Below are 18,050 nucleotides of genomic sequence, written 5' to 3' on the forward strand. Positions count from 1 at the left end.
CTGAAGCCCATAATGTCACCTTCAGCTTTAGCTACCTAGTGACATGGAATATTGGAGAAGGCCTGTACTGGGCATTTTCCAGGAGGCTGATCTCAGGAGTGTCTGTTTGTCACTGAGCTGCAACTTCACAACTCTTAGAATCCCTTTGGCTTCTCCCTTTTTAGCTATACATAAAACTCAAGGGACAGGGAATAGGGTCCCTGTATGTTCCCCAACTGCTCACCAAGGATCACTGCCCCCTGCACTGCATAATGCCCAAGATCTTTAAAGGATTTTTAAACACATTTTTAAATGTGTGTGTGTGTGTGTGTGTGTGTGTGTGTGTGTGTGTGTGTGTGAGATTCTGACAGGAAAGTAATAAGTAATTATTGTCTCTTTTCCACTCTGACAGGGCAAAGTAAACTGTGAAAGTGGTCTGTTTAAAGTGAAAGCACTTTACATTTTAAAGCTATGAAATGTTCATCAGCTTTATTTTCTTACCAACCTGCCTGCTTAATTTGGTACTATCTTCCCTCTCTCTTCTGGGTTTGATATAATCAGGAAAGGCTCAGAACATATTAATAATCTAACTTTATTCTAATTTCCAGGGAGTGTATAAACAGAATTTCAGTTTAAAGGAAAATAGAGTGTTTTAGGGCCAGAGTGATAGTACAGTGGTTTGGGAGTTTACCTTGCAGGTGGCTGACTCTGGTTCAATCCCTTGCATCCCATATGGTCCCCTGAGCACCACCCTAATCCTTAAGAGAAGAGCCAGGAGTAACCCCTGAGTATTGTCAGCATGACCCATAAACCAAAACAAAGAGAGAGAGAAAGAGAGGGAGAGGAACAGTGAGAGAGAGAGAGAGAAAGAGAGGGAGGAAAGAGGGAGAGGAAGAGAGAAAGTGAAAAGGAAGGAGGAGAGAGAGGGAGAGAGGGGGAGAGGAGAAAGAGAGAAAAGGAGGGAGAGAGGAGGGAGGGAGAGGAAAAGGAGAGAGGGAGTGAGCAAGAGGGAGAGAGGGAGAGAGATGAGAATAGATTGTTTCATTTTCCTAAAAATGCCTTGCCTTGCATGTGGCTGACTCACCGACCTGAGCTCGATTCCTCTGCCCCTCTCCGAGAGCCCTGCAAGCTACTGAGAGTATCTCTCCTGCACTGCAGAGCCTGGCAAGCTCTCTGTGACTTATTCAATATGCCAAACACAGTAGCAACAATTCTCACAATGCAGATGTTACTGGGCCGAGCAAATCTATGAACAATGGGAGGGCAGTGCAGTGCTACAGTGTCCAGGCAGTAGAAAGTGAAACTTTACTTCAGGGACTTAACTTGATCTCCACACTCAGCCAATGAACAGGCTGCTGCACTGTTGCAATTTCTTTCCCTGTTTATAAAGAACTTGTTGCAGCCCGCAGTGGGTTACCCTGTAATTCCCAGATTTAGTCATTTTTCTTCAAGATTGTTGGAAGATCTCATTTTATGAAGTCTCTTTTTTTTCTTTAAAACAGATGCCTGTACAGGGGGCTACAGCCTAGTTAGATAAAGAAGCTGACATTCAACCCCTTCATTCAAGTTCCTACCCTGCAGAATACAGCTGCTGTCAACACAGAGGAGACAATGGTGGTGGAGGATTCATCTAAAGAAATGCAGGAACATAGTGTCTGCCTGGAATATAATAACTGCTTGCCTTTCAGTGGAAAGGAACAATTTGGTAATGTAAAGTTGTTGCAAAGAGCAGAAGAGTAGGGTGAGGGTGGGGGTTTGGTATTTTGAAATTAAGAATGTTAGGCTGAACCTAAGCATTAACAGAAAATTTAGCATTTAAAACTTTTTTTATGGTACCACCGACCAAATTGAGAACCTGATACATACAAGGCACACACTCTACTATTGATCTATATTCCCCTTACCTGTTTAGGGTTAGAGTGAATTGGACTTGAAAGATCAAGAACATAATGATGTGTGCGTGTTTTTTAGTCTGAAAGGAAGGGTATCTTTTACTGAAATTCTAACTGTTGAAAAACATATTTCTTTCTTTTATTCTTTCTCTACCCTCCCTGAATTTTATTTTTCTTTGGGAAGATACACTATTGTATTCCCATAAAATAAGGTTTGTATTTAATAACAACTTAATTAAAATGCCAATATTTATCAACAAAGATAAGGTTTCACTAACTAAAGCTATTTGACCAATCAGGATGTCATACTTATTAAACTAAATTGACTGGTGAGAATGTTTCACATGAGAAAAGCAAAGTTTGAACTTCTTTTGGGTTATGAAACTAAGATTTATATTAGGAAAACATCTGGTTCATTTCTTTGTTCATTTGAGTGGTAGTGACTGATGCCATATTCCCAATTAGAAATTCAATGGTTATGGTGTCAGAGTGCAATATAGGTGGCATATGACTTTGAAGGAAATTGGGAGAGGACAGTCCAGGTGGGAGAAAAGAAATAAGAGAGGAATGGAGCATGATGCTGGGGAGGACATTAGATTCAGGGAAATAAAGGAAAAAAGAAAGGAAGGTTTGGGGAGACTGCTAAGAGTGGCAAATAAATTTTTGGTGAATTGAAGGGAAATTTATTTCTTACCCATGTCAAAAATTATGGAATACACTGAATTTTAGGACATATTTTTTTTGACACAGGGCCAGAAAGAATGAGAGATCAGATTTTTGTCTGAAGACATCTCCTGGAATTTCATTGAGAATGGTTTTAGACCATCTATCCTACATTTCTTCTTCTGTGACTAGAACTTATGTCAAAACTCTGTGATCCTGGGAGATCCATATGAAATACAGTAGTTGAAGGAAAGTGAGTAGGAATTTATTGATTTTAATTTCAGTACAATGACCTGGAATCACGAGGGGAAGAGCGCATGAGGTTGACTTATGTGTGTTATTCCAGCAGTAAACTGCTTTTTCTTTTTTTTTCTTTTTTATTTTTTTCCCCTTTATTTTATTTTATGTTTTTTTTACAGTTGTAGATTTACAATTTTTTGTGCTTTGATTTCAATTATACAATGATCAGATACCCATCCCTCCACCAGTGCCCATTTTCCACCACCATGGATAATATCCCCCCACCCCCATCCCCCCATCCCCCCTGTCTCTGTGGCAGGGCAATCCCCTGTGTTCTCTCTCTCCTTTTGGGTGTTGTGGTCTGCAAAAGAGGCATTGAGTGGCAAACATATTCAGTCCATAGTCTACTTTCGACATGCATCTCCCCTCCTGGGAGGATCCTCCAAACATCCTTTATTTGGTGCTCCCTTCTCTATCTGAACTGCCCTTTCCTCTAGGATACCCGGCTGGCCTCTAAGTTATGGAGTAATCCTCCTGGTGCTGATCTCAGCTATTCTTGGGTATTAATCTCATACTTTGTTACTTTATATCCCCCAGATGAGTGCAATCTTTCTATGTCTATCCCTCTCTTTCTGACTCATTTCGCTTAGCATGATACTTTCCATATTGTACCACTTGTATGTAAATTTCATGACTTCATCTTTTCTAAGAGCTACATAGTACTCCATTGTGTAGATGTACCAAAGTTTCTTTAACCAGTCATCTGTTCTTGGGCATTCAGGTTTCTTCCAGTTTCTGGCTATTGTAAAGAGTGCTGCAATGAACAAACAAGTGCAGATGTCACTTCGACTATACATTTTTGCCTCTCTGGGATATATTCCCAGGAGTGGTATTGCTGGGTCAAATGGGAGCTCAATTTCTAATTTTTTGAGAATCGTCCATACTGTTTTCCAGAAGGGCTGAACCAGTGGACATTCCCACCAACAGTGAAGGAGTGTCCCTTTCTCGCCACATCCACGCCAGCATTGATTGCTTTTGTTCTTTTGAATGTGGGCCAGTCTCTGAGGTGTGAGATGGTATCTCATTGTGGTTTTGATCTGCATCTCCCTGATGATTAATGATGTAGAGCATTTTCTCATGTGCTTTTTTGCCATTCGGATTTCTTCTTTGAGAAAGTTTCTGTTCATTTCATTGCCCCATTTTTGGATGCGGTTCAGTAAACTGCTTTTTCAAATGAACTATTAAAGGCAGATATGCCCAGTATCAGTGCTCTAATGCTTTTTGAAACATGGGGGTAACCCAGAATTTAGAGGTCTATAGGGAAGAAAGAAGGCCAACTGTTGACCTTGGTCAGGCCAAAGTCCAATAAGAAACTAGAAGTTGTGACCATGAGTTCATCCTTCCTTTTGCTTGGTGCTGGGGGCATTTTCTTTTCCCCCACCAGGATTTAAACTGTTGCCAGATTTTAGTGCTAAAAAATAAAGGTGTTACCTCGAGAATAGTAGAGATAAGGACAAGGAGATTTACTCCACAGCTTGGAGGCCCCACATGCTGGGGGAAAGGGCAGCTCAGATCAAGAAGGAAACACCAAGTAAAGGGTGTTTGGAGGACCCGCTCAGGTTGGGAGGTGAATGTAGACTATAGATCAAAAACGATGGCCACTCAATGCATCTATTGCAAACTACAACACCCCAAAGGAAAAAGAGAACAAAAGGAAATGTCCTGACACAGAGGCAGTGTGGGGTGGTGGACTTGATGTGTTGGGGTGGTGGGAGGAATACTGGGATCATTAGGTGGAGAATGGGCACTGGTGGGGGGATGGGAACTTGACCATTGTATGACTGAAATGTAAGCACTGAAATTTGTAAGTATATAACTGTACCTCACAGTGTTTAACTAATAAAATTATATATATATATATAATAAACCTCTCGGAGAGCCCGGCAAGCTACTGAGAGTATTCGCTATGCCAGACACAGTAACAACAAAGTCTCCAATGGAGACGTTACTGGGCCCGCTCGAGCAAATCGACGATCAACGGGAGGGCCTTTACCTTTACCTTTTATAATAAACCTAAAAAAGAATAAAGGTGTTATATTTCTAGGCAGGTTTTTGAATAAAGTTAAAGTTTTATTTCTCCTGCATAAATACCAAACATAATTTTGATATCAAAATATGCCATGCTAAGATTAGCACATGCTAAATTTGTATTTTCTGCACCAAACTGCAGAGCTGCCTTTACAAAGTGGTTGTACCATCTTATATTTTCAACATCATTGATTGAGATTTCAATTCTCCACTTGCTTCTGTTATTTTGCTTTAATTTAAACTCTCAATAGGCAGAGAGAGGTAACTCAGATTTTTATTTGCATTTCTTTAATTCAGGCTATCTTGAATACATTTTTATGTGCTGATCTGTCATCTATGCATCTTTTTCAATTTTATAATAATTATGCAAACTGGGTGATTCAAAACCCACTTTCAACTTATGTATTTCTCTTATTTTGAGTTTTTAAGGTTCTTAATATAGTCTAGATATTGGTTTTCACTACATCTTTACCAACAGTTTGCTTCTTCTTTTTCATGCACCTGTTGGCCATCTGCATGCCTTTGAGACTGTGGTGAGCTAATCCCTGACCTGACACAGAGGAGGCATATGCCTCACTGCTGATCCTCACACCTGACCTTTCTACCTTTCTACCTTTTCTACCTTTCTACCTTTTGCTGTTTCTTTCCAGCTTCCTGAACTCCTTTGCCTATAGCCATAGGATTTCCTATGGCTGCAGATTCTATTTCTTTTATTTCAGACCTTCTTCCATGATAATAGCTTATGGGTCATGACATTTTGTCAAAGGGGTTGGCAATAGGGGAAATTGTGCTGCAGCTGATGTTGTAAGTAGATTTTTCTGATAGACTTGTTTTCCTCATAAACCTTTCAGAAAAATGAGATGATGATATTTTACTTTAAAGGTACACATAACCAAGAAAAATATAGAACAACTCGAAGTTCTGAAACTCTTCACAGACATGCTTTGTGCATCTTCAGTGCTTTGATCATGGTTATATCTATAGTTACACTTTCTGTTACTTTGACAGGTAAGTTACTTGTTTTGAAAACTCTGTAACATCCTCCATACATCAATATGGTCATAAATATTCCCTTGAGTCCTATTTTATTCCAGGCACTGTGCAAAGTGTCTGGGGTTTATTGGTAAATTAAACATAAAAATTCCTTCTTCCAATTTATATTCCAGAAAGAAGATGCAACTGTCATAATAAATTAAGGTGGGGGTAGGAAAACAAGCTGCAATGCACATAGAAGTGACACATAATCTTCAGTGAGAATCTCTCTCTTTCTGCAAACTTTTGAAAGAGATGAAAGTAACATGTTGATACTTGGGAAAAACTCTTCAGGAACAGAAAATAGAGCAAAATCCAAAGAAGGAATATCCCTAGTGCTCTGTATAAGAACAAGGAGATTGCTGGGGCTAGAACAAGGTGACACAAAGGAAGAATCATGGGATGGGTCCAGGAGGCAATAGCCTTGGGAGTCACTTAAAGACTTTGGGTTATACTTTGAGTAGAGAAAGGAAGGTCAGGAAAAGGAGAGTTGTAAAGGAATGTCATGGCTCTAAAACTTACTTTGGAGAATGATCATTTTTACTTTGCTACTAAGAGGTGATTGTTAGAAGAGAAGGGGAGAATCAAGGAGACCTACTCAGGTGATCTTGTAGAAATCTAGCTGAGAGATGGTGATAGCTGAAATCTGATGAGTGCAGTGGGGGTGTATTAGGGTGGTCAGGTTCTGGATACTTTGAATGTTGGATCCACTGTATTTTATAACAAATTTCATCTGTATCACCGTCATCCTGTTGTGCATCGAATGCCTCGAGCAGGCCCGAGTAACGTCTCCTTCATCCTAGCCCTGGGATTTTAGAAAGTGCCACATTTGAGGCTATTTCAGGGTCAAGAGAATGAAACCCATCATTGTTGCTGGTTTTTGGCATATTGAATACGCCATTGAATACACCACGGGGAGTTAGCCAGACTCTGCCATGTGGGCAGGAAAATTTTGGTAGCCTGCCAGGTTTTCCAGAGTAAGAAGTAGATAATAAAATGCCACGCAGCTGCAAATGTGGCCTAGCACTTCTGGGAGCAGGGTTTTATAGTCTCTGGGTCTTGGCGCCAGTAACGTCTCCTACATCCTAGCCCTGAGATTTAAAAAAAATGTCCACATTTGAGGCTATTTCAGGGTCAGGAGAATGAGACCCTTCATTGTTACTGGTTTTTGACATACTGAATATGCCGCAGGGAGTTTGCCAGACTCTGCTGTGTGGGCAGAAAACTTTTGGTAGCCTGCCAGGTTCTCCAGAGTAAGAAGTAGATAATAAGATGTTGCGTGGCCTCAAATGGAGCCGTGCACTTCCAGGAGCTGGGTTTTATAGTCTCTGAGTCTTGGCCATTGATAGGATTACACGGGGCCAGGGGCAGTTGGTGCCTGTAACGTCTACATACTAGAAGGTGGGGGATCTGGGTGCAGGAGGCCCCAGTCCCAATCCGAGCAGGTTTAGAGATCTATGCCCCGGGGCCTGCCACCTGGGTTCCTCTGCTGGTTCCTTCATGCGTGAGGCTCGTCCTAACATGTGGAGAGTGGTCTTAAGCATGGCTGTGGCTGGAACCAGAGGTCTTCAGCTGCCAGGGCTCTGCTCGGGGTGGGGAGGGAAACTCAACCCACCCTCCTCCAAGGGACCCCGGTGATGACAGCCAGGCGCGGAGGCAGGAGACTCTTGTATATGAAGATTTGCAAAAAAGAGATTCCTATGAAACTCTAAGGATGAGCCATGGCAAGAAATGAGTTATCATTCTTGATAAGAGAAAGTCTTATGAAGGGTTTTATCTTTGGATTTGTTTCTTACAGAGAATGTTCAAAAGTACAGAACTATGTTTTAACAAATATTTCTTTGTATGTAGAATTGGTCAGAAATAAATGAACTACCAGAATTAATAAATAATTATTTCATCTATTCTAATTTTATTATTGTCCGTCTATCAAGGCTTTTTTCCAACAACTCCTAATATGACAGAGACAATTTTTTTTTATTTTGGCTGGAGTAAGGAGCAAAGGAAGGGGAGATACATGCTGAGGATTATTTGAGGGTCTCATATAGACAAGGCATGTACTGAGCCCATCTTGAAGCATTTCTGAAATCTAATAACAACTAACAATTTTTACTGGAGATTAAATTTTTGCGAATTATATAGTTCCTAGAACATTGCAAATCTAATTTTTAAAATTATCTACTAGAATCTGAATTCTCTTGATATCTACCACTGTTCATTTTAGATAACACAAGCACAAAATGTCCTTAATTTTATATTTCTACTTGAGTTTTATGTAATACGTAAAATAACCAATCCTTGGGCAGTGGTTTATCAATGTGTATTATTCAGCATAATTTTAAAGTATCAAGTGGTTCTCCCTAATAATTTAGGGGATATGTTTTGTTTGGGGCTGTGTTCACACCTGATTGTGGCTAAGGCTTACTCCTGGCTCTTTGCACATGGATATCTCTTGATTGGGCTTGTGGACCTTATGAAGTTCCAGAGATCAAGCCCTGATATGTGTATGTAAGGTCAACACCCAACCCACTATACTATTGCTCCGGGGCTCCCTGATTCTTTTTTTTTTTAAAGGAAACAGTGATACTGACCTCAACACACATGTGCTCTCTGTTCTCTAACCTAAATTCCCTAGGGATAAGGATTGAGAAAAATGTAACAGATTGTTTTTCTTTAAATGTGAGGAAATTAAAGTCTCATTAGTGTTCAGTATTTTGATACTATTTTTTCTTTCACTAACCTTAAAGAACAATATAATCTTAATAACTAAAGAAGATTTTAAAAAATCAGAGAAAATGTGAAATAATAATATCTGATTCTTCCTACACCTTACTCCAAAATATTGGTTATTTCAGAATATTTAAGAAGAGCCAACAATGTTTTATTGTTTTTAAAAGAAATATATATGAAACAAAAATATCAAAAGCCCTATACTGTATTTTTGTTACCAGTATAATATTTGTGTTGCTATATTTTGTCCACAGAAAGATTATATAGTTACTGAGTATGAACCATAGTAAAATCCAGGATATAAAAGATGTCAAGAGGAAGAGGAGCTTATATTAAGGAAAATATAGGAAAGGAGAATCTATATGATATACTAGGAATATCTTGTACTTGCTTTTTTTTTTAAGTAAATAGATTTTATTTGGAGGATTTTTAGGTGCGGAGTGGGAGAGAGAGAGAGAGAGAGACAGAGAGAGAGAGAGAGTAAAGTTAGACTCTAAAGTATGAAAGTACACATCTCAAGAGGGGAGATGCGGGTGACACAAGTGCTCGGGCACCACATGCGCTCGGCCACGTGGGCGCAAGCAGCACATGGGCTCAGGCAGCATATGCACCTCTTGTACTTGCTTTTTGCAGAAATTAGAATCATCTATAAAAAGTACCATGGACTTGATGCTTTATAAATTTATTTTCCCTAAGCCATTAATGCCCATGTACTTGTAAAATGAGATGCACAGGTACTCACTACTAGGGAATGGTTGAATATTGTACTTAGGATAAGACTTTCTGATGAGTTAGGACATTAACAACTACCAGTCTATAGCTTTAGCAATAACCTTAGGATGGTAAATGGGACAATATATTAAAATAATGAGGAAATATAATTACTATATTTTGTTGTGATTATCCAAATTTTAGTAAGAAAGGAAAAAACAATCTCAGAAGTGCATGTGCATTTCACCTGCCCACCAATGTGGATTGGATTTGGAAAAAAGTGCTTTTATTTTTCTGAAGAAACAGGAAACTGGACATTCAGCCAAACTTTCTGTGACTTATTGGAAGCTAATCTTGTTCAGATTGACACCAAAGACGAACTGGTAAGAATTGTTCTGAGGCCCCAGGGAGACAGTACAAGTGTGAGAGCACGTGCCTGTCACATGTAGGGTCCTGAGTTCAGCCGCCAGCACCACATGCCCAGCATCTCAGGGCCCATGATTGCCCTGCTTGCTCTGGGGCTGACTGTGCACCCTGGGCTGAGCTTTGCAGGGGGTGCCCAGTCCAATTTCTCCCAATGGCCCAGCATCTGGTCCATATTTTTAAAAGAAGAACTATTTTGGGAGCATATTTTTTATTTAGTAAGGAGCTCCCCCAAAGTGGATTGGGCTCTACGCAGGGCTAATGCTGAAAGATAAGGATGTCCTGGAGTCAGTCTAGAAGCACGGGGGGGCACAGACAAGTTTCTGACATGTGTTGAATTTTCTGCCTGGAACCCAGTAAGACATGTTAGATATGTTTTCCCATGTAATCCTCTTGGTCTTATAGTTGGCAAAGGACAGGCGGGCATTACGAATACTTTTCCCGGCTTCTGCCGCATCTACCAGTACTTCTGCTCTTCTCTCTTTGAGGTCTTCCTTGATCGCATCTCTGCACTGCTTTGCGAGCTCGGACGTTAGCTTGCGGTTGCCTGAGGCATGCGCCAAACCACGCTGGCGAATTAGCTCAAGAGTTTTCAAAGATAGGCGATTTTTTGTGCCTATCTCTCTCTTGGCGTTCCTCGCACATACATGGAGGTGCTGAACCAGTCGATCGTATTCCTCGTCAATGTTGTCAACAATGGCATCTTCCCATGTTGCCGCAATAGTACCAAAGAGTTTCCAGTTGGTGGTCATTCTGGGAGTTCTCTTTTTGAACTTTGCAGCCCTTTCTCCCCGCTCTGTGAAGTAGAATTTTGCACGAAGGAGACGGTGGTCCGATCCCGTTCGAAATTTTGGGACAACAGCGACATCAGTCAGGCAAAACCGTCGATTGAATATGATGTGGTCTATTTTGTTGTGGAATCGTCCACCGGGAGACTCCCATGTCCATCGTTTAGATTCTGCCTTCTGGAACTGTGAGTTACCATGAATGGTCTTGGTTGACATGATGAACTCAGACAGTCTCTCACCCTGTTCATTCCATTCTAGGCCATGGGTCCCGATGTAAAGTTCTTCAGCTGATCTTCTCGGTCCTATCTTGGCATTAAAATCACCCACAATGATCTTGTAGAAGGTGTGGTCTTCTTTATATAACTTCTCTAGCTCCATGTAGAACTTCTCGATTTCTCTTTCATCATAATGAGATGTTGGTGCATAGAAAACGAAGATAGAAACTGCAGGCAGTGAGCCACATCTATTCAAATGTAAACGTCCAATTCGGGTTGTTAGGCATTCGAATGAATCAATGCTCTTGGCCAAGTTTGTGTTGACAAGGACACCGATGCCTCCAATGCCTCTTTTATCGCATGTTCCGAGGAACAATTCTTCTCCAGTGTTGAAAACGGCATGGTGAGATTCGTGCCTTCTTTTCTCGGTCAGACCAATGATGTCGTACTTGATCATTCGACGTCATGATGGATCCATCACATCCTCCAGAACGGCAATGGAGAAGATTATCCATGACTTCTACTCAAATCTCTTCTATAGCCATGTCCACTTGCCGACATAGCAAATTCCACAGGATGGATATGTCATTGCCAACGTTCTCCGAAATCCGACATGCCATTTCGTCGGTAAAGAAACAAACAGCACCCGGCCCAGACAAGGTCAGACCTGAACACCTGAAGAACCTGCTGTCAGTACTCATCAATACACTGGCTCGGCTCTTCACATGCTACCTGTCTGAATGCAAGTTTCCGTCCCAATGGAAAACCAGCAGGACTGTACTACTGTTCAAGAAGGGAGACATCCATGACATTGGCAACTATCGCCCGATCTGCCTATTGTCTGTCATCTACAAGTTGTTCACTCGAGTCATCCTAAATAGGATTGGCAGAACACTAGATGAAGGACAACCATACGAGCAAGCCGGGTTCCGCAAAGGATTCAGCACCATCGACCATATCCACACGATAACCAAGCTCATTGAGGTTTCTCGGGAGTTCAAGATGCCACTCTGCTTAACGTTCATTGATTTAAAGAAGGCCTTTGATTCTGTTGAGACGGAAGCGGTCATTGAAGCCCTAGCCAATCAGGGCATTCAAGCCCAATACATCAGGATCCTCCGTGAGCTGTATTGCAGATTCACTACCAGGATCTCACCATTCTACAGAGAAGTGATCGTTGATGTCAAGAGAGGGGTTCGGCAGGGTGATACCATTTCACCGAAACTCTTCAGTGCCACCCTCGAGAACATCATGCGACAACTGAAATGGGAAGGAATGGGAGTGAAGATAGATGGTTGGCAACTACACCACCTCCGCTTTGCTGATGACATTGTTTTAATAACACCAAACATCAGCCAAGCGGCACAAATGCTGGCCGACTTTGACCGTGAGTGTGGAAAGGTAGGACTACAGCTGAATCTTACGAAGACAATGTTTATGAGAAACAGCCTTGTTCCTGACGCCCCATTCGCTCTCAATGGAACGACCATCTCCGAATGCAACAGCTATGTGTACCTAGGTCGAGAGGTCAACATGACAAATGACCTGGGACCCGAGCTGCGCAGGAGGAAGAGAGCGGCGTGGAACGCCTTCAAAAACGTCGAAGAAATAGCTAAGAGGACGAAGAACCTCCGGGTCCGGGCACATCTCTTTGATTCCACTGTTCTTCCTGCATTAACATATGCCTCAGAGACCTGGGCCCTACGCAAACAAGATGAGAACGCTATTCAGGTCTCCCAAAGAAGAATAGAAAGAGCTATGCTTGGAATATCACGTTTCACTCAAATGAGAGAACGAATCCGGAGTTCTGACATCCGTCGACGATCAACGATCAGGGACGCTGTCTCATATGCCAAGGTGTCGAAAATCAGATGGGCTTGTCACGTAATGAGATTTAAAGACGACCGTTGGACTAGAGCTGTTACTGATTGGATTCCACGGGATGTCAAGAGACCGCGTGGCCGCCCACCTACCAGATGGTCAGACTTCTTCCTGAAGATCATGAACGATCGGTTTGAGGCCCTTCATGTTCCCGGAGCGAACAGATGCCATTGGGCTACACTAGCATGCGACAGGGACAAATGGAGACGTTACTGGCGCCTGCTCGAGCAAATCGACGACTAACGGGAAGTTAAGTGATTAAGTTAAGTGATGTAATCCTCACAGTTGACCTAGAAGCACCTAAGTGAAGTACTGTTCCCTGTGTGGAGATAATTATTGTATTCACATAATTTTTCATTCAAATTGTGGGAATGACAGTGTTCACAATAAACTAAAACAGTAAGCATAATTTGAGACTTTGCCAGTCACATGGGGAGATATGATTCTTTTAAAAAAAAGTGATTCAGGAGCAGCGACATAGAATAATGACTCAAACTGAGAAATGGAATAGAGAATAACTTTTTCATTTATACTATGCTGTGATCCTGAATAGAAGACTGTGGGAAAGGTAGACTCAGAGTGATAAGCGAGAAAGATGCATATTTTCACTTTTTATGTTTATAATAGGAAGTTCTGAGAAGATACAAAGGTCCTCATGATCATTGGATAGGCCTTAGCAGGGAATCGCCAAGTCACTCTTGGAAATGGACAAATAATGCTGGAGGCAACATTGTGTATGTATTGCCACTTATTATCCTTTTGCTATGGTGACTTAGGGTGTTTATAAGACAATTACTTTAATATAGAAAACCTATAGTATTGTATAAGAAATAGAAATTCTTTCTATGCCTTTCCATTTACTAGCCAATTACTTGAAAACTCGATTCATTGTGATTTTAGTTGAAATATTTAATATGATGATGACATATGTATAGTTCTTGTACTTTAATATCCCAATTCATATTTTTTTCTGATGAAATATTGATTTAGAAGGTGGAAAGAACTGCTAGTATGCAGTGGGAAAGGGGTGGGAGGGAGTGTTCTAAAATCCTAGAAAGTCACTGATGATTTGATTCCCATAAAACCTTCAAAAATCCATTTTCGAGCTGCTGCATCCACTCACAAAAGTAAGGAATAATGTTTCAAAGAGAAGCTATGGAAATCTCTCTGAGAATGTACCAGCAGAAACTGTAGCTCCATGTGTTGTGAACAGTTCAATGAGGTCATTGGAAGTGTATCAAATATAAGGGTCCGGTCACTTTCATCAAAATAAAGCTCTTTAGCAAATTGCTAATAAGTCACTGTCACTGTCCTCCCGTTGTTCATCGATTTGCTCGAGGGGCACCAGTAACATCTCCATTGTGAGACATGTTGTTACTGTTTTTGGCATATCCAATATGCCACGGGGAGTTTATTTTATTTTATGCATTTACAAAGCAGTTAGTGAGAGGACTAAGAATGATTTTCAATGATACAACTTAAGATAAAATACACAAAGTGACTAGATCAACAATATAACTAGATTTGGATTGGATTAATCATACAATTGGTGGTGTTCAAGCATTGTCTTGAAAATGTAAATAGAACTATGTATAAAAACAGTGTTTATTACTAAGAAGTTACATACATTACATACAAGTTTTTTTTTTACTTCTATTGAAAAAAGTTGGAGTAGACCTATTACGAATCACATTGGAGGAATGAATGCAAGCTGTTCAGCATATGAATAATTATTGTTTTGTTTTGTTTTAGGTTTCAGGTCAGAGGAACTGGGGAATGTGCCTACTTGAATGACAAAGGCGTGAGCAGTGGAAGAATTTACTCAGACAAAAAATGGATTTGTAGTAAAACAAATGTCTCCACTTGTAAAATTATTTGAAACTCATGAGCAGAAAAGCTGTATTGTGCTTGTTATCTTGAAAGAATCCATATTAGGGCATCAAATTTTTGTGTATTTCAGCTAACTTGCAACATTGCTTTCTGTAAAGCTGCTTGGCTGCTTTGCACCTGGGGGAGATGGGACTTGGAAAGTGAACAGGGCATAACTTCTTTCTAAACCAAATGTGACAGGATTCAGGTGTATTTACTGTTCCTGAAATGTATTGTCTCAGTAAAGCACCCTGCAGACTTGGGTAAAGGATAACTCAGGATGCGGTGTTTGGGGGAAATTGCCCTTTCTTGGAGTGTATTGTCTCACTAAAGCACCCTGCAGACTTGGGTAACTCAAAACGAGGATGGTCAAGGGAGATTACTTAAGGCTTAATGATTCCGGCTATAACCTTGCTTGTGCTGACAATCAATGTACATAAATGCTGATCTTTGAATCTATAGGCTAAGGAGTGAGGTACTTTTAAATGGATTGGTTAAGAAAGTATATGTTGTTACAAATCTATTGGCTATGAAATGTGCGGGCTCTGCTGTAACGGCCAGTGAAGGCCTATATAAGATCCCCTTCGAAGAAGTTCGGGGCTCTCAGCCACTGCCCATTTTTGGGGTATGCTGCGGAGCCCCAGCATGCTGGTGTAAATAAACCCCATTTTTACTCCTGCAGGAATTGTGTCTATCTGGTCTCTCCGCGCCTCCCAGGGCTAGGGAACTCCCGATCCCAACAATCTACAGTTGCTGAATGTTTTTCTATATGTGTTGACCAAAAACTGAATTTTTTTCTAAAAGTGTTTGATGTAGGCAGGTAGATAGGGAAAGGCTCTCTGCAATGAAACAAAATCTCATAGAAGAATTCTAGGACCGACCCACTCTGTGGACACAGAGAATAAAGACTTGATAAGACCATCCCCAGACCCTGAAAATATGGGCCTCCTCCCCATGAAATTCCTCCTTTCCGAAACCAGTTTTCTATCCGGTTGACTCCAGCGACCCAGCCCCAAAGAGATCCCAGGACATTCCAAGTCAGATGACTCTCGAACCCGCTTTCTATCCGGTTGACTCCAGTGACCCAGCCCCAAGGAGATTCCAGAACATTCTGAGTCGGAAGGATCTATGAGAGCCAGCTCAAGAGCCCAGTTGGGGCTCTCTCCACCCTCGGAGAAGCCCGCGTTCCCTCTGGACGCGTTACTCTCTCTCTCTTACTCTCCATTCCCCCGCTTATCTGCTTATCCCTTCCTCTCCCTCTCCAAGAGCCTCCAAATAAAACCTGTTACTTCACTGCTCGTCTACTCCTGAAATTCTTTTCTGTGAGCGAGACAAGAACCCCAGAAACCTCGGGTAAGGCTTGGGACTGGTCTCTCCTTTCCTGCAAAGAGCAAATTCTCGCCCCAGCTTGAGTCTGTGGCTCCCCGAGCAATCGGGTGGCGGGGATTAACTCCCATGCCGAGAAGATCAAGCGGACTTCAGGTGTGGCTTGACGGCCACCTTGTGGGGCTGGCGGGGCTTAGGCCCGTGCCGAGCAGGTGCTCACTGCAGACTTTACTGGTCCTAGCCTACCCAGGGTTCCGGGTGACAGAGGCGGGTGAGGAGAAAGTGGCTGTCTTTCTCCTCCCCACTTCACAAAAGTCACCCATGGGGCCCACCGACATCACGTGGCGACCACGAAGGGACCTGCAGTGAAGAAATCCACAAGGAAGGAGGTAATCTGTGGAAAATCTGCTGTGGAGGTATGCTCCCTTGGAAATCTCTGGGGGGAAAGGGGGAGGAATGTGATAACCTCTGTGTGAATGTGTGTGTGTATGAGCACCCTGATAGGTCCTCCTATCGGGCGTGATTTCGTAGCTCCACGACCTGGCACTCTTAAAGTCCCTCTAAAGTCACAGAGCTCGAGTGGGCTGCCTGCGATTCCACGGAGGACATACGGTCAATGGTGGCACTGGCATAGGCGCCAGTCGCAAGTCACAACGCTGAACCACTAAGGCTAAGTCGTCCACCGGCCAGGCAAGCATCTGAATGGTCTCTGCAAAGAGGCACCCCTCCCTTGTCTATCTCGCGTCACCGTCCACTATGGGAGGAATGGGAGGAAAGCCCACTAGTGAGAAGATCCTGGGAAAACTAAGGCAGATCAATTTCTAGGTAGAAATCCCTTTCCCCAAGCAGAATCGGCTAGAGGTCAATTCAAACGCTAATGGAGGTAGTCAGCAGGTTTAGCCCTAGGCAAAAAGAGGTAAAAGACAGGCAAGAAGTTTGTGGAAGAAAGCGTCAGCAGGGAGCATTGGAATATGTGGCAAGCTAAGAGAAGCAGAACTTTTCTCTTCTCCCCTTAATAGGCTTCTTGGAAACCCATGGCACTCTAGGTATGGCTCCACACGTGTAAGCCATGGTCGTGTGGACGCTCGGGAGGCAGGCCCCAAGGGACGCCTGGGGTAACTCAGAAATCTCTAAAGGAGACGTCCTTTAAAGAGAGATTTTTCTGATGGGCCGGCATGCAGTTGTGGTCCTGTCCGCGCCCTCTCTCTAGAACCACAACACCACGGGCCGGCATGCAGTTGTGGTCATGTCCGCACAGTCTCTAGAACCACAACACTAGAAACTATTAGGAGGAGAGCTTGCTAAGGAATTATTCTACCCTAGATTTTTCTTTTTCCTCCCTCTCATAGGTTATTGCTGACACTTAGGAGATATGGGAAATTCTACATCAGTACCTAAACATTCCCCTTTGGGTTGCTTGTTAAAACACCGGAAGAGCCTGAAGCTAGATAGCTTAAATAAGAAATGCCTTGTTGACCTCTGTAACACCACGTGGCCTGAGTATAAGCTAGAACTTGGGGAAAGATGGCCAGTGAATGGCAGTTTGCAATATCAGACCATCTTGCAGTTAGATCGTTTCTGCAAAAAGGAAAAGAAACAAGATGAAGTTCCTTACATCTGGGCCTTCATGGCATTGTATCTGCACTTGGAGAAAAGGAAAGGTTGTCGCATCTGCTATGCACACACACCAGAAGTAGAGGAACTAGAGCCAGACCCCATAGATGAAATCCTGATGTTGAATTCCCAACGAACTGCGCATACTGGAGCCTCAAAGGCTTCGGCTCCGTTGGAAGACCGGTCTCCACCTCCGTTTTCCACCCTCTCTCCGCCTATGCTTTTGGCTCCACCCACCAAACAGGCAGAGATTCTGAGGACTTGGTAACAGCTGATGACAGCTGGTGACAGGCCCCCTGTCCCACCGAAGTCACCAAAGTGGGGACCTAATCCAGGACGACTGGGTCCGGCAGCCCAAGGGCAAATTAACCCCGGGGGAATGGAGAAATGCGCTGAAAAGGGAGCTAGCGGGGAAGCCCCCTCCGATCGCAAAGCAGCACAGGCAGCCAGGGTGTGTCCGCCTCCATCAGAAGCCAGTTCACCTGGGCACACCCCGGAACGGGACCGGTATCATCCCAAACCTGACCCCGAGCCTGATACTCTTGCACAAGTGTTTCCCCTAAGGGAAGTGCCAAATGGGGAGGCAGGCATAGTGAAGG

At 42.6% G+C, this 18,050-nt stretch overlaps 2 protein-coding genes across 4 annotated transcripts in view; one reads left to right on the plus strand and one right to left on the minus strand.

The window, feature by feature from the left end:
* Window positions 1–18,050, minus strand: part of KLRB1 (killer cell lectin like receptor B1) — a 102,508-nt gene that overhangs the window by 71,909 nt on the left and 12,549 nt on the right. The window lies entirely within an intron of this gene.
* On the plus strand, window positions 1,396–14,556 carry LOC130027786 (C-type lectin domain family 2 member D11-like). Its single transcript, XM_056118685.1, has 5 exons — window positions 1,396–1,684; window positions 5,745–5,870; window positions 9,540–9,718; window positions 13,270–13,376; window positions 14,395–14,556. The coding sequence occupies exons 1-5, from the start codon at window positions 1,591–1,593 to the stop codon at window positions 14,519–14,521; spliced, it is 633 nt and encodes a 210-aa protein (XP_055974660.1). The 5' UTR covers window positions 1,396–1,590; the 3' UTR covers window positions 14,522–14,556.

This window comes from Sorex fumeus, unplaced genomic scaffold (assembly GCF_029834395.1).
Source record: "Sorex fumeus unplaced genomic scaffold, SorFum_2.1 ptg000003l, whole genome shotgun sequence".
Classification (NCBI taxonomy): Eukaryota; Metazoa; Chordata; class Mammalia; order Eulipotyphla; family Soricidae; genus Sorex; species Sorex fumeus.